This window comes from Rana temporaria, chromosome 3 (genome assembly GCF_905171775.1).
Source record: "Rana temporaria chromosome 3, aRanTem1.1, whole genome shotgun sequence".
Classification (NCBI taxonomy): Eukaryota; Metazoa; Chordata; class Amphibia; order Anura; family Ranidae; genus Rana; species Rana temporaria.
Genome location: NC_053491.1, coordinates 26,740,845 through 26,754,775, shown reverse-complemented (window position 1 = coordinate 26,754,775; position 13,931 = coordinate 26,740,845). Strand labels below are relative to the sequence as shown.

General features: G+C 43.6%; 1 protein-coding gene and 1 non-coding gene across 4 annotated transcripts in view; both read right to left on the bottom strand.

The window, feature by feature from the left end:
• CHD2 (chromodomain helicase DNA binding protein 2) overlaps positions 1-13,931 on the bottom strand; it is a 142,963-nt gene that overhangs the window by 16,541 nt on the left and 112,491 nt on the right. For all 3 annotated transcript variants that reach the window (XM_040342359.1, XM_040342358.1, XM_040342360.1), the window contains exons 33-37: positions 12,092-12,217; positions 10,604-10,726; positions 8,603-8,737; positions 5,960-6,138; positions 2,911-3,016 (exon numbers count right to left, since the gene is read on the bottom strand). In XM_040342359.1, the coding sequence (XP_040198293.1) occupies positions 2,911-3,016; positions 5,960-6,138; positions 8,603-8,737; positions 10,604-10,726; positions 12,092-12,217 (669 nt within the window). The remainder of the gene's footprint in view (positions 1-2,910; positions 3,017-5,959; positions 6,139-8,602; positions 8,738-10,603; positions 10,727-12,091; positions 12,218-13,931) is intronic.
• On the bottom strand, positions 1,198-1,326 carry LOC120934200. The gene has a single exon (XR_005748346.1).

The following is a 13,931-nucleotide window of genomic DNA, read 5'->3' as shown; positions in this document are numbered from 1 at the left end:
GTGAGGTGACATATCACCTCTCAAAAAGAGATACACCCACAGGTCGCTTTCCAGAGCGGTGGCAATGATGGCCGCAAACAAAATCGAGCCCTTAACATACTAACCACTACCAAACAAGCACATTAAACATATATAGGTAGATTCAGAAAGAGTTAGGCCGGCTTATCAGTAGATAAGCCGGCCTAACTCAGAATCTACGCCGACTTATGTTTAAGCGTATGCTCAAACAGAGATACGCTTAAACATATCTAAGATATGACGGCTTGCGCCATCCTATCTTAGATTGCAATATTTTGGATGGCCGCTAGGTGGCGCTTCCATTGCGGTCGGCGTAGAATATGTAAATGAGGAGATACGCTGATTCACGAACGTACGCCCGGCCGACGCAGTACTTTTACGCCGTTTACGTAAGAGATAGGCCGTGTAAAGTTAGAGCTAGGCCCTAGTGGAATAGTAATGTCAAGTATGGCCGCCGTTCCCGCATTGAAATTCAAATTTGTTACGTCGTTTGCGTAAGTCGTCCGTGAATCGGGATTTACGTAGTTTACGTCCACATCGAAATCAATAGGCCCGTGCGGCGTACTTGGCCACAATGCACACTGGGAAATGTAGGCCCCCGGCGCATGCGCAGTTAAAAAAAACGTAAAAAACGTGAGGTCAAGCACCATTAACATAAAACACGCCCCCCTCAAACACATTTGAATTAGGCGCCCTTACGCCCGCCGATTCAGGCTACGCTGACGTAACTTAGCAGGCAAGTACATTGTGAATCATGTACTTGCCTCGCTAACTTACGGCGGCGTAGCTTAAATTCCTTAAGCTACGCGGCCGCAAAGTTACGCGAACGTACCTGAATCTACCTAATAGTGTAAAAAAATGCTACTAATAAAATATCTTCTTTATACAGGATGTATTTTGCATTCCCAAAATTACAATACCCACCCAAAGCACATACCCAAGCGAGGGCCGTGTTCACCCACACGAGGATGCACAGGTGTTCCATATATGCCTGTGTAGGCTTCATAGCCAATATAGCATGTGGGTACATGGCACACTACTTGCGTTCGGGGGCATGCACCGGCACCCACACTGCTGTCAAACTGGGAGCGACGGCTGTGCCCCAATTGACATGAATGCAGGCAAACACAGCCCCATATGAACAAGGCCGAAGTGAAAAAGTAATTATTCTAAATTCAACATGTATGGAGTCATCGCACAGGGAGCCCAACGTCTCAACAGGCCCTGTCGGCAGAAACCAATTCTTCTATGTGGCAGACAGAAGTCCCATTAAATTGCTAATTAATGCAACTAGTCAACGTCAGCCACAAGTGTCCTACGGGGGAATCGAACCCTGGACCTTTTGTGTAACAAGTCAGCGGCCAAACCAGAGGAGCCACAGGAAGCACTGGATGTACATTCAGTTACTAGATCATAAGACCAAATGCCCTATCTGCTGGCAGGACTGAATAAATAAATCCAGTCAATTAATACGAGATTTTATATAATTTTTTTTATATAATATTTGATAGATAGAGAGATTAATTTTATATATATATATATATATATATATATATATATATATATATATATATATATATATATATATATATATCTATATCTATATCTATATCTATCTATATCTATATATATATATATATATATATATATATATATATATATATATATATATATATATATATATATATCTCCATTATAATTTTATATTTATTTCAAATATTAGATATATTTCAAATGTATATAAAATTATAATATTTGAAATAAATATAAAATTATAATGGATATATATATATATATATATATATATATATATATATATATATATATATATTTTACACACACACATATAGAGAGAGAGAGATATAGATAGATAGGGCCAGATCCACAGACGAAGTACGCCGGCGTATCTACTGATACGCCGGCGTACTTTCAAATTTCTCACGTCGTATCTTTGTTTTGAATCCTCAAAACAAGATACGACGGCTTCTGGGTTCGATCGGACAGGCGTACGTCTTCGTACGCCTTCGGATCTAAAATGCAATAGTTTGGCGTCCGCTGGGTAGCGTTTTCCGCGTCGGGTATGCAAATTAGCGATTTACGACGATCCACGAACGTACGCGCGGCCGTCGCATTTTCTAACGTCGTCTGTAGTCGGCTTTTTCTGGCGTATAGTTAAAGCTGCTATTTTTCGGCATATAGATAGAATTGCCATGTTAAGTATGGCCGTCGTTCCCGCATCGAAATTTGCATTATTTTTTTTTTTTTGCATAAGTCGTCCGTGAATAGGGATGGACGTAACTCACGTCTACGTTCAAAAAATGACGTCGTTGCGACGTCATTTAGCGCAATGCACGGCGGGAAATTTAGGAATGACGCATGCGCAGTTCAATCAGCGCGGGGACGCGCTTCATTTAAATGAAACCCGCCCCCAACCCGCCCAATTTGAAATACGCCGCCAGAAATACACTACGCCGCCGTAACTTACGGCGCAAACTCGCTGAGGATTCGAAAATGCGCCAGGTAAGGTACGGCGGCGTAGTGTATCTCTGCGCCGATCTACTTGTATGTGGATCTGGCCCATAGATAGATGTATATATCTATCTATCCATTATAATTTTATATTTATTTCAAATATTAGATATATTTCAAATGTATATAAAATTATAATAGATATTTAGGGAAAAAAAAATTACCTTTACAACCCCTTTAAGTATCACACAGTTCACTAACAAAGATGTGACAAAACATGTTCTGTTATGAAGAAAACCCTATGGCATCTGTCACACACACACACATTTTCCGGAAATGCTGTAAACCGGTTTGCTTCTCCTACAGTTGTAGAGATGCTGACATAATGAAGAGTGACTTGCAGAAACAAGAAAAGCCAAATACCTTTACATCTTCTTCCTGGGATCTCTTTTTATCGGCCATTTTGTACAACTTGTGCAACTTCCTGGCATCAAACTCGGTGAATTTTGAGACAAATATCCAGAGGTTTCTTAATAATAATAAAAAAGAAAAGTGACAAGTCAATCTACATGGAAAGTAATAATTCTTCAGATCAGGGGTTCCCAAACTTTTCAGCCTCTCAAACCCTTTAGAGTACTTTCACAATGGGGCGGGGGTGCGTTAGCGGTAAAGCGATAATTTTAGCGGCACTTTACCGCTGTAATAGCAGCGCTTTTCGTCCGCTAGCAAGGTGCTTTTAACTTTAAAGGGTTAATAGTGCCCGCAAAGCGCCGCTGCTGAATCGCTTTCCAGGCGCTTCAGCAGTGGTGCCCATTAATTCCAATGGCAGGGGCGGTGGAAGTGCGCTGTAAACACCGCTCCCGCACCGCCCGAAAGATGCCACTTGCAGGACGTTTTCCAACGTCCTGCAAGGGCACCGCTCCAGTGTGAAAGCACTCGGTCTCTCACACTGGGGCTGCAGGGGAGCCCAAAAGTGCCTGAAAAACGCCACAGTATAAAAGGGGAAGTTTCACAATAGGCATTGTTTGAATGGTAAACAAAACCAGGAATCCAAATGTCAAAAATGAAGTTTGGTTAAAAAAATAATAATAATAAAAGAATCAAATGTAAAACAAAGTAATCAAGTGTGTCCTACATCATGCCAGCTACTGCTATGTGTAGAAATCTTCTCAACAGGATAGCCAGTCCTCTTCCTGGCACTGAATGTTTAGCACAGTGGGGGGTTAATATAACATTGAGTTTTGGGGCTGAACTGCATTCAAGATGGTCTAATGGGTCCCCCATCTCCCTTCCCCACATATTTATTGAGGCCAGGCATTGTTTACACTGAATGTAACCATAGGTATGCGCACAGGGTGTGCCTCGGCACACCCTAATCACCCTGTGCTGGCAGATTCCCCTGCTGCTTGGCTACAAAGAAATGGGTTGGGGAATCTCTGCCCTTCCTTTGTCTCAAAAGTGAGACATCAGGGGTCCATTTAGACCCCACCAACCAATGGGGCTCCTAAAAAAAACTGGTGCAGCTCTGCATGTAACCAATCAGCTTCCAGGTTTTATTGTCAAAGCTTAAAAGGGGTTGTAAAGGTACAATTTTTTTTCCCTAAATAGCTTCCTTTACCTTAGTGCAGTCCTCCTTCACTTACCTCATCCTTCCATTTTGCTTTTAAATGTCCTTATTTCTTCTGAGAAATCCTCACTTCCTGTTCTTCTGTCTGTAACTCCACACAGTAATGCAAGGCTTTCTCCCTGGTGTGGAGTGTCGTGCTCGCCCCCTCCCTTGGACTACATGAGAGTCAGGACGCTCTCTCGTTGCAGATAGAGAAAGGAGCTGTGTGTTAGTGGGCGTCCTGACTCTCCTGCAGTCCAAGGGAGGGGGCGAGCACGACACTCCACACCAGGGAGAAAGCCTTGCATTACTGTGTGGAGTTACAGACAGAAGAACAGGAAGTGAGGATTTCTCAGAAGAAATGAGGACATTTAAAAGCAAAATGGAAGGATGAGGTAAGTGAAGGAGGACTGCACTAAGGTAAAGGAAGCTATTTAGGATTTTTTTTTTACCTTTACAACCCCTTTAACTACTTGCTGACCAGCCGCCGTTATACGGCGGCAGGTCGGCTCCCCTGCGCGAGGTCACGTAGATCTACGTCACCTCGCAAATCAGCCACTAGGGGCGCGTGCGCGCCCCTCTGGTCCCGAAGCGCGTGCCTGGCGGGTGCGATCAGCGCCGGGCACCGGCGATCGCTCGTTACAGAGCGAGAATCAGGAGCGGTGTGTGTAAACACACAGCTCCTGGTCCTGTAAGGGGGAGAAATGCCTGATCGTCTGTTCATACAATGTATAAACAGCGATCACTAATTTCCCATAGTCATTCCACCCCCCCCCTACAGTTAGAACACACCTAGGGAACATAATTAACCCCTTCTTCGCCCCCTAGTGTTAACCCCTTCCCTGCCAGTGGCATTTTTATAGTAATCAATGCAATTTTATAGCATTGATCGCTATAAAAATGCCAATGGTCCCAAAAATTTCTCAAAAGTGTCCGAAGTGTCCGCCATAATGTCGCAGTACCGATAAAAATCGCTGATCGCCGCCATTACTAGTAAAAAAATCAATATTAATAAAAATGCCATAAAACTATGCCCTATTTTGTAGACGCTTTAACTTTTGCGCAAACCAATCAAAAAACGCTTATTGCGATTTTTTTTTTACGAAAAATATGTAGAAGAATATGTATCGGCCTAAACTGAGGAATTTTTTTTTTTTTTAATATATTTTTTGGGGATATTTATTATAGCAAAAAGTTAAAAAATATTCTTTTTTTTTTTTTTAAATTGTCGCTCTATTTTTGTTTATAGCGCAAAAAATAAAAACCGCAGAGGTGATCAAATACCACCAAAAGAAATCTCTATTTGTGGGAAAAAAAGGACGCCAATTTTGTTTGGAAGGCACGTCGCACGACCACGCAATTGTCAGTTAAAGCGACGCAGTGCCGAATCGCAAAAAGTGGCCCGGTCATTGATCAGCAATATGGTCCGGGGCTGAAGTGGTTAAATTGAACAAGCTGAACTCAGAAGCTGATTGGTTACTATACACATCTGCACCAGATTCTGTGTGCACCAGTTTTAGTAAATCCTGACCAATGTTTTAAAGTCAGACGATCTGCATTTGGGGTATTATGTCTGTATGCATGTTATGCACTGGAGCTCCCAGGCACCAAAATAGCCCATGTGTGGACACCCTTGTGCATGGACCCTTAGAGTGCTAGGAGTAAGCTTGTTTAGCTGAAAGTATAAGCCCTCTTATTACTGGATTGAACATTTAGCAAATAAAGAAGTAATAAACAGGTGACACAGTGTTGCAATCATTCGCCCGTTATATGCAATAGTATACCCTACATTATCAAGAGTCAACAAAACGTCAATCAAGTCAAATCAGCTATAATCAAGGCCAATCATTTTAAAGCAATCTGTACCTTCTCCACAACTTGGTTTGTTCCTGGTCATTGTAAGTTTTAAGGCACTCAGATATGCGGTCTCCGATTTTTAGCAAGCAGGTCCGAGTGTGCTCCAGCTGCTCCTGGACGGCCAGACCTTTGTCAGGTTTATCCAGCTGCTTCAGAGCTTTTTTCACCGGCCTCATCCTCTCCTTGCACTAAAGAACCAAAGACAAATTACTTGTAAAAAAAACAATGATGCACAGCAAAAGAGAACACATTGGGCCAAATTTTACAACTACAGTTTAAAAACTAGTAATATACTAGAACAGGGGTCAGCAACATTGTTCCACTTAAGGGCCGGATTCAATGTATGTGAAGCATGGAGGTCGCATTCACCTGCTGATAAAAGAAGGTGCCATTACACAGCCCCCTGCACCCCTAGCTCCCTTTACATTACACAGCCCCCTGCACCTCTGGCCCCTTTTACATTACACAGCCCCCTGCACCTCTGGCCCCTTTTACATTACACAGCCCCTGCACCTCTGGCACCCTTTACATTACACAGCCCCCTGCACCTCTGGCCCCTTTTACATTACACAGCCCCTGCACCTCTGGCACCCTTTACATTACACAGCCCCCTGCACCTCTGGCCCCTTTTACATTACACAGCCCCTGCACCTCTGGCACCCTTTACATTACACAGCCCCCTGCACCTCTGGCCCCCTTTACATTACACAGTCCCCTGCGCCTCTGTACCTTTTGCACATCACACAGCCCCCTGCACCTCTGGACCCCTTTACATTACACAGCCTCCTGCACCTCTGACCCCCTTTACATTACACAGCCTCCTGCACCTCTGACCCCCTTTACATTACACAGCCCCCTGCACTTCTGGCCCCCCTTTACATTACAAAGCCCCTGCACTTCTGGCACACTTTACATTACACAGCCCCCTGCACCTCTGGCCCCCTTTACATTACACAGTCCCCTGCGCCTCTGTACCTTTTGCACATCACACAGCCCCCTGCGCCTCTGTACATTTTGCACCTCACACAGCCTCTCAAGCTGTGTAAGCACGGAGGAATGCGGCGCTTTAAATTACTTTTATTTTTTTTCCTATTTTATTTTATACTGATCGTTTTTATTGCTGTCAGAAGGAATGTAAACATTCCTTGTGACAGCAATAGGCAGTGACAGTTACTATTTGGGGGGGGGGGGGGGGGGGGGGATCTGGGGTCTCCCAAGTTTGGCTGTTTTGAATAGTGTATTTTTTTTTTTATTTGGCGCCTTGAAGTCTTCTGTAAACCGGACGTGATATCATGACATCCGTGGGATGGGAGAGCCCGATCGGGCGGCAGGAGAATGTCCCCTCTTGCTGCTTGGGATAACAACTGAGCGGCTTCTTAACTGCATCGGTTGCCATTCCAAGAAAGTCAGTCGCCTTTAACATCGTTCAAAACGTTGTTAAAAAATGCAGCATGTTCAAATTTTTTTTTGTCGTTTTTCAGAACCCGAAAAATGATGGGAAGCCCACACACGATCATTTTGAATGAAATTTTAAAATAAAGCCGAAAAATAAAGGCATGCATTCTATCATGAAGGTAAAAAACCTTCTCTGTGCAGCAGACTCCCAGCCCCCCCCTAATACTTACCTTAGCCCCATCACGATCCAGCTCTCTCTTCTCATTGGCTTAGACAGCAGTGGGAGCCACTCGCTGCTGACAATCACAGCCAGTAAGCCAATAAGGAGAGAGAGAAGGGGCGGAGCCGAGCCATGGCTCTGCGTGTGAATGGACATGCAGAGAAGCGGCTCGGGAGTTAGCCTGCTTGGGTGCCCCCAGAGCAAGCAGCTTGCTCTGGGGGCACTCGGCAGGAGGGAGGGGCCAGGAGAATAGATAAGTAGAACCCCCACAGCCTCTTCAGCAGTCCAAGGGTTTGAAATCCCTGCTTTTCACCCTCTTCTCTGTACAACACTTTTCATTACTATATGCAAGCATTTTACTGAATTAAATCAATTCATTCATATTGTTTTGTTGCGATTGGCCACAGCTGATTACATGGCACAGATGGGCCATGATTGGCCCAATCTGTACCATGTGATTACTGTTACCAATCACACCTAGCAACACAATGGATGGCTTGAAAGGAAGCCATCCACTGTCACGTGATCTGCTGTGATTGGTTACAGCGGTCACATGGTTCCCGGCAGCGGGTTGGTACAGTGATCAGTCATTGGCTAGTTGACGCGGCTCCTCGTGGGGCGCGATCCGGGATGACTTCATATGACGTCCACCCGGGTCGACGAGAGCCCGGCTCAGGTGTCATTTGTCCATAGGCCAGGTGGGAACCAGTTAAAAAGGCCTTCAGAAGGCAACATATCATCGCCAAACCTACTGTCAAATGGCCCTAAAAACCGATCCACCACAGATTGATTTTCAGAGGGGTGATAAACAATACTACACATGTACATCAGCCCATAATGTGAAAAATTCCTCTCCTTCCAAATTTTGATCTACTGTGGCCCACTGATGTGATTGACTACCCAAATCAATAACAGACTGTGCCAACATTGTTAATCATTGTGCCTGTAAAATGTAAAGGCCGTGACTAGTCTGTATAAATTTATGAACCTCGCTGTAATGTTAATAGAAAATCATGCATGTATATAAAAGGTCTTACCACGCTGAAGGTTTCCTGGTCCAGGTCATCGTCCTCTTCCTCTCCAATAGGAACTGGGTCATTTCCTGCTGTAATATGGACCGGTCCCTGGTTCTTTTTGCTCCGGGTACCAGACTTGCCTTCACCTTTCTTTGGCTTTATTGCAAAGAAAATGCATGGTCAGTCATTACACACATCGAAAAAAATGATAAAAACCAGTATGGTGATAAAGGGGCAGCATTATAAAATTCACATGATACATTACATAGGTTCAATATTTACACCGAGCAACCAAACAGATCAATGATATCTGATGGCAAGTTATAAAATAGCAAAAGCGTACCATTTAAAGTCCTAATAGCACAAAACAAACTATAGTAGGATATCTTCTACAGAACAATACTGTGACAATTATTAGATGTGCAGTTTGTTGCGTTCCAAATCGAAAATAAATCGTACCGAATTTAAACAAATCCAAAATAACGATCCCAAAATTTTGAACGATATTTGAATCGTTTGTGAATAAGATTTGAATTTTATATGGGTATAAAAATAAAGCAATAGAAAAGAATATAATAGGAAAAAAAAGGGATAGAAAAGAATAGAGCAAAACAGAACAAAATAGAACAGAAAATAAAAGAACATATTAAAAAAGAATAGAAAATAAATGAAAATAACAAAAAATAGAATAGGATAAAATAGAAAGGCCCAGATTCACGTACAGCAGCGAATATTTGAGTGGGCGTAGCGCAGCTCATATGCGATACGCCGACGTAACATAGAGAGGCAAGTACAGTATTCACAAAGCACTTGCTCCCTAAGTTACGGCGGCGTAGTGTAAATGGGCCGGCGTAAGCCCGCCTAATTCAAAGTAGGCAGGTAGTGGGCGTGATGTATTGAAATTAACCGTGACCACATGTAAATGAAGGGCTGAACGAACGGCGCATGCGCGCGCATGCTCAGAATCACGTCGAATTTACCCCCTTAGATACGGCGGCTCAATGGCAACGACGTGAATGTAACCTACGCCCAGCCCCATTCACGTACGACTTACGTAAACAACGTAAAATCCGACGGCTGTTCCGTCGTCCATACCTTTGCAATGGCTGCGCCTCCTATTTGGTGCTTTATCTTTACGCCGGACGTACGCCTTACGTAAACGGCGTATACTCATGCAACGGGCGCAAGTACGTTCGTGAATCGGCGTATCTTGGTCATTTGCATATTTGATGCGTAAATCAATGGAAGCGCCCCTTGCTGCCAGCATAAATATGTGCCCAAGATACGACGGCGTAGGAGACTTACGTCGGTCGGATGGAGCCAAAATTCAGGTGTATCTCCTTTGCAGAATCAAACGCATAGATACGACGGCGCATCCATGGACTTACGCAGGGTATCAGTAGATACGTCGGTGCAAGTTTTTGTGAATCCGGGCCAAAGAGTATAACAATCTTTTGACATTCAAATTTCAAATAGAATACATTTGAATCCAAATAGAATATATAAAAAAAAAAAAAAAACAATAAAAAAGTATAGAATAAAACATATTCGAATATAATAAATTAGAATAGAAAAAAAAAAAAAAGAAGAAGAATAGAATAGAAAACTAAATGGAAAAGAACAATAGTACACAGGAGCTTGGGGCAACAGGAAGTTTATAGGAGAGGAAGCGGGGCATGTAGAGGAACCGATCCCCTCCAGAAAATGGAGGACGATTGGTACCTCTATATGCCACCCCTCCTATTCAGGTGTACAGGGGGCCAGGTCGCAACTGCAACCCCTGTGACCTCTGTATGTACGCTCCTGGTCTGGAGCAGGTCATGTCCAGTACAGTTTACTGGTGGGGTGGTTTGAAGAATGTAACTTACAGAACAAGGTGGGTACACTTTTGTTACCATAATAAACTTTGCAAAGGGTGTGTATAGAAGTCACACCATTAGCGGTAATTCCATTAACCACATCTAAACCCTACAAAGCTGAAATGTTTCCTAGCACAGAATCCATCCATATATTTTATTCTACCTTTTCTTTTGCTTTCTTCTTTTCTTTGGCTCCTTCCTTTTTTTGGTTCTGTTTATCTTTATTTTCTTTGTTATCTTTTTTCTTTTGCTTTTTCTTGCTTGGACTCTTCAGCGAGCCATCCTCCTATAGAAAAAGACCAAAAATCCACACTGTGAACAAATAACGTAAAAATGACAAAATGGGAAGTTTTGCCTAATACTATTAATCACTTCAGCTCCGAAAGATTCCCCCCCCCCCCCCTTCATAACCAGGCCGTTTTTTTGCGATACGGCACTGCGTTACTTTAAGACCCCTTATAAACTGAGGTAGTTTTCAGGCGTTTTAGCGCTAAAAATAGCGAAAGCTCGAGTGTGGTGGTGAAAAAAAGTCCTGCAAGCAGCATGTTTGGGTCGGTGTGGGAGCCTGAAAAGAATTTTGGAAGAGTTGCATCACGGGCACTTTTTTTTATTATTGTTTATTTATGTTAGGAAAGAGACCCACATGGGCCGCAACTGCAAAAAAAAAAAAAAAAAAGGTATAACAGAAACATAGGATTTTAGTACTCACCGTAAAATCCATTTCTCTGAGTTCATGGACGGACACAGCAGCCTTGACCTTAGGGTTATATCCGTCTCCAAAACTTTAATCACATAGTATCAAAAAAATAAAAGCGACGCGTCGGAGCCACGTAAAACCCCTTCATCAGGCATGTGACGCATCACATGCCTGATGAAGGGGATTTGAGTGGCTCTGAAACGTCGCTTTTATTTTTTGATACTATGGGCCAGATTCACATACAATTGCGGCCGTGTAACGTAACCCGTTTACGTTACACCGCCGCAAGTTTACAGTGTTAGTGCCCGATCCACAAAGCACTTACCTGCAAACTTGCGGCGGTGTATCGTTAACACGTCCGGCGCAAGCCCGCCCAATTCAAATGGGGCGGGTACCATTTAAATTAGGCGCGCTCCCGCGCCGGACGTACTGCGCATGCTCCGTTCGCAATTTTCCCGATGTGCTTTGCACGAAATACGGCGGCGCGACGTGTTTGTGAATCGCGACGTGCGTAACGTACTTACGCCGGGAAAAAAAAAATTCAAAAGTGACGCGGGAACGACAGGCATACTTTAACATGTTGGAGTAATTTTACACCATGTTAATAGCAGCCCTAACTTTGCGACGTGAAACTAAGACTTGCGCCGACGTAACGAAGGGAAAAACCTTTGTGGATCGCCGTAACTGCTAATTTGCATAACCGACGCTGGAATACGACGCAAAATCCACCCAGCGGCGGCCGAGGTACTGCATCCTAAGATCCGACGGTGTAAGTTAATTACACCTGTCGGGTCTTAGGGATATCTATCCGTAACTGATTCTATGAATCAGCTGCATAGATACTCTGAGAGATACGACAGCGTTTCAGCACCCAATCTAACATACAGCCGTTTGTGCAGGAACGTGTGCGAAGGGAGTATTGCATTGGAAGCTCTATAAGGAAAACACGCTCACCTTTGTGTCTCCATCTTCTGAATGGTTGTCGGAATTTTTGGGGGAAGTGATTTCATTGCCGTGCTCATCCTTCGCTTTTACAGCCCCCTCTTTCTTGGCACGTGGCCGTCTTTTCTTTACCTTGACCTGAAACAGAAAGTTTACAATTTAAAAGCGGGATAAAAACCTAAGCACTGTAGCTGGAGACACAAACACTATAAATCCACAATGATTCCTCATCTTGAATATAAAGTTCAGCAATTGCTAGGAAGGAAGTTCTGGAATTACAAAGAGTTCAGCGAAGGGCAACAAACTTATTAAGGGTGCTGGGGGGACCTCAGCTCTGGGCAGGGCGCATAAAAATCTAAGATTTCATTTTTATTTTTTTAAATCTGATTTTAATTGATTTAACTCTGATTTTTTTATTTGTTATAAAATGTATTTTAGTAAAATGCTTTTAGAAGGAAAAATGCATCTAAAGATAGTTTTCTATTTAAGATACATTAATAATTTAGTTTATTCAGCATTAAATGGAGCTTAGTTATGTAGCATGAGGCTGTATATCCTGCAATATTTACATGTTTGGTAAACTCATTCAATGAATCCAAGCTATGCAAGAGAAGATAACATGTACTGGCAATGTTATTGTTTTAGTTAAACAAAAGAATTTGAGTAGTTCTCCGTGTTTTAAATTGACCTTTTAACCTAAAATCGGTTCTGATATCGCTGTTTTACTAACCTGACAGCTTATTATTATAAATAGGAAACCTCGGTTTTGTTTGCAAATATTAAAGATTCTAACTACCAGCAAGAATAAGTCCTTACATTTAAAGAGCACCTGTCATTTCAGATCCATCACGGCAGCGCCTGTTAGCGGGCATCCACTCACCTTCTGCCGCCACGTCCCTCACTTTGTTGTGTCACTGCCGCATCACCGGCCGTCCCATTAAAGTATATGGGACTGTCGGTGAGTCAACAGCGGGTCAGAGGAGGAGTCAACAGCGGGTCAGAGGAGGAGTCAACAGCGGGTCAGAGGAGGAGGAGGCAACAGCGGGTCAGAGGAGGAGGAGGCAACAGCGGGTCAGAGGAGGAGTCAACAGCGGGTCAGAGGAGGAGGCAACAGCGGGTCAGAGACGGAGGCAACAGCGGGTCAGAGGAGGAGGCAACAGCGGGTCAGAGGAGGAGGCAACAGCGGGTCAGAGGAGGAGGCAACAGCGGGTCAGAGGAGGAGGCAACAGCGGGTCAGAGGAGGAGGCAACAGCGGGTCAGAGGAGGAGGCAACAGCGGGTCAGAGGAGGAGGCAACAGCGGGTCAGAGGAGGAGGCAACAGCGGGTCAGAGGAGGAGGCAACAGCGGGTCAGAGGAGGAGGCAACAGCGGGTCAGAGGAGGAGGCAACAGCGGGTCAGAGGAGGAGGCAACAGCAGGACAGAGATGACAGTTGGAAAAAGAAAATAATTGCGCTAAACCCAAATACACACTTGTATTAAGCAAGTGTATGTGGAGATCATTATATCTAAATAAATGATCCAATAGAATCGGGAAGTCAGGGTTTTCTACCCTGCTGCTATTGATATATGTGATCAACAACATAAACAGTGATAAACCATAACTTCAAATGATTAAGTAAACAATAAAAATATTAGTGTTTAAAAAGTCCATAAAGTCCAAGACTAATACAAGTGGATCATATCCCTTCTCAAGGAACTTTTTTGATAGAACAGCAGCCTGAGTATCAAAAACTTCAACGTCTGTACAGTTGCGTCTGATCCTGGTATACTGTCCCTGGGGGACTGCCTTCAACCATGGACCATAGTGGCAACTGTCCAGGGGTATGAACGAGTTCCTGTCGGTTGGTTTAAA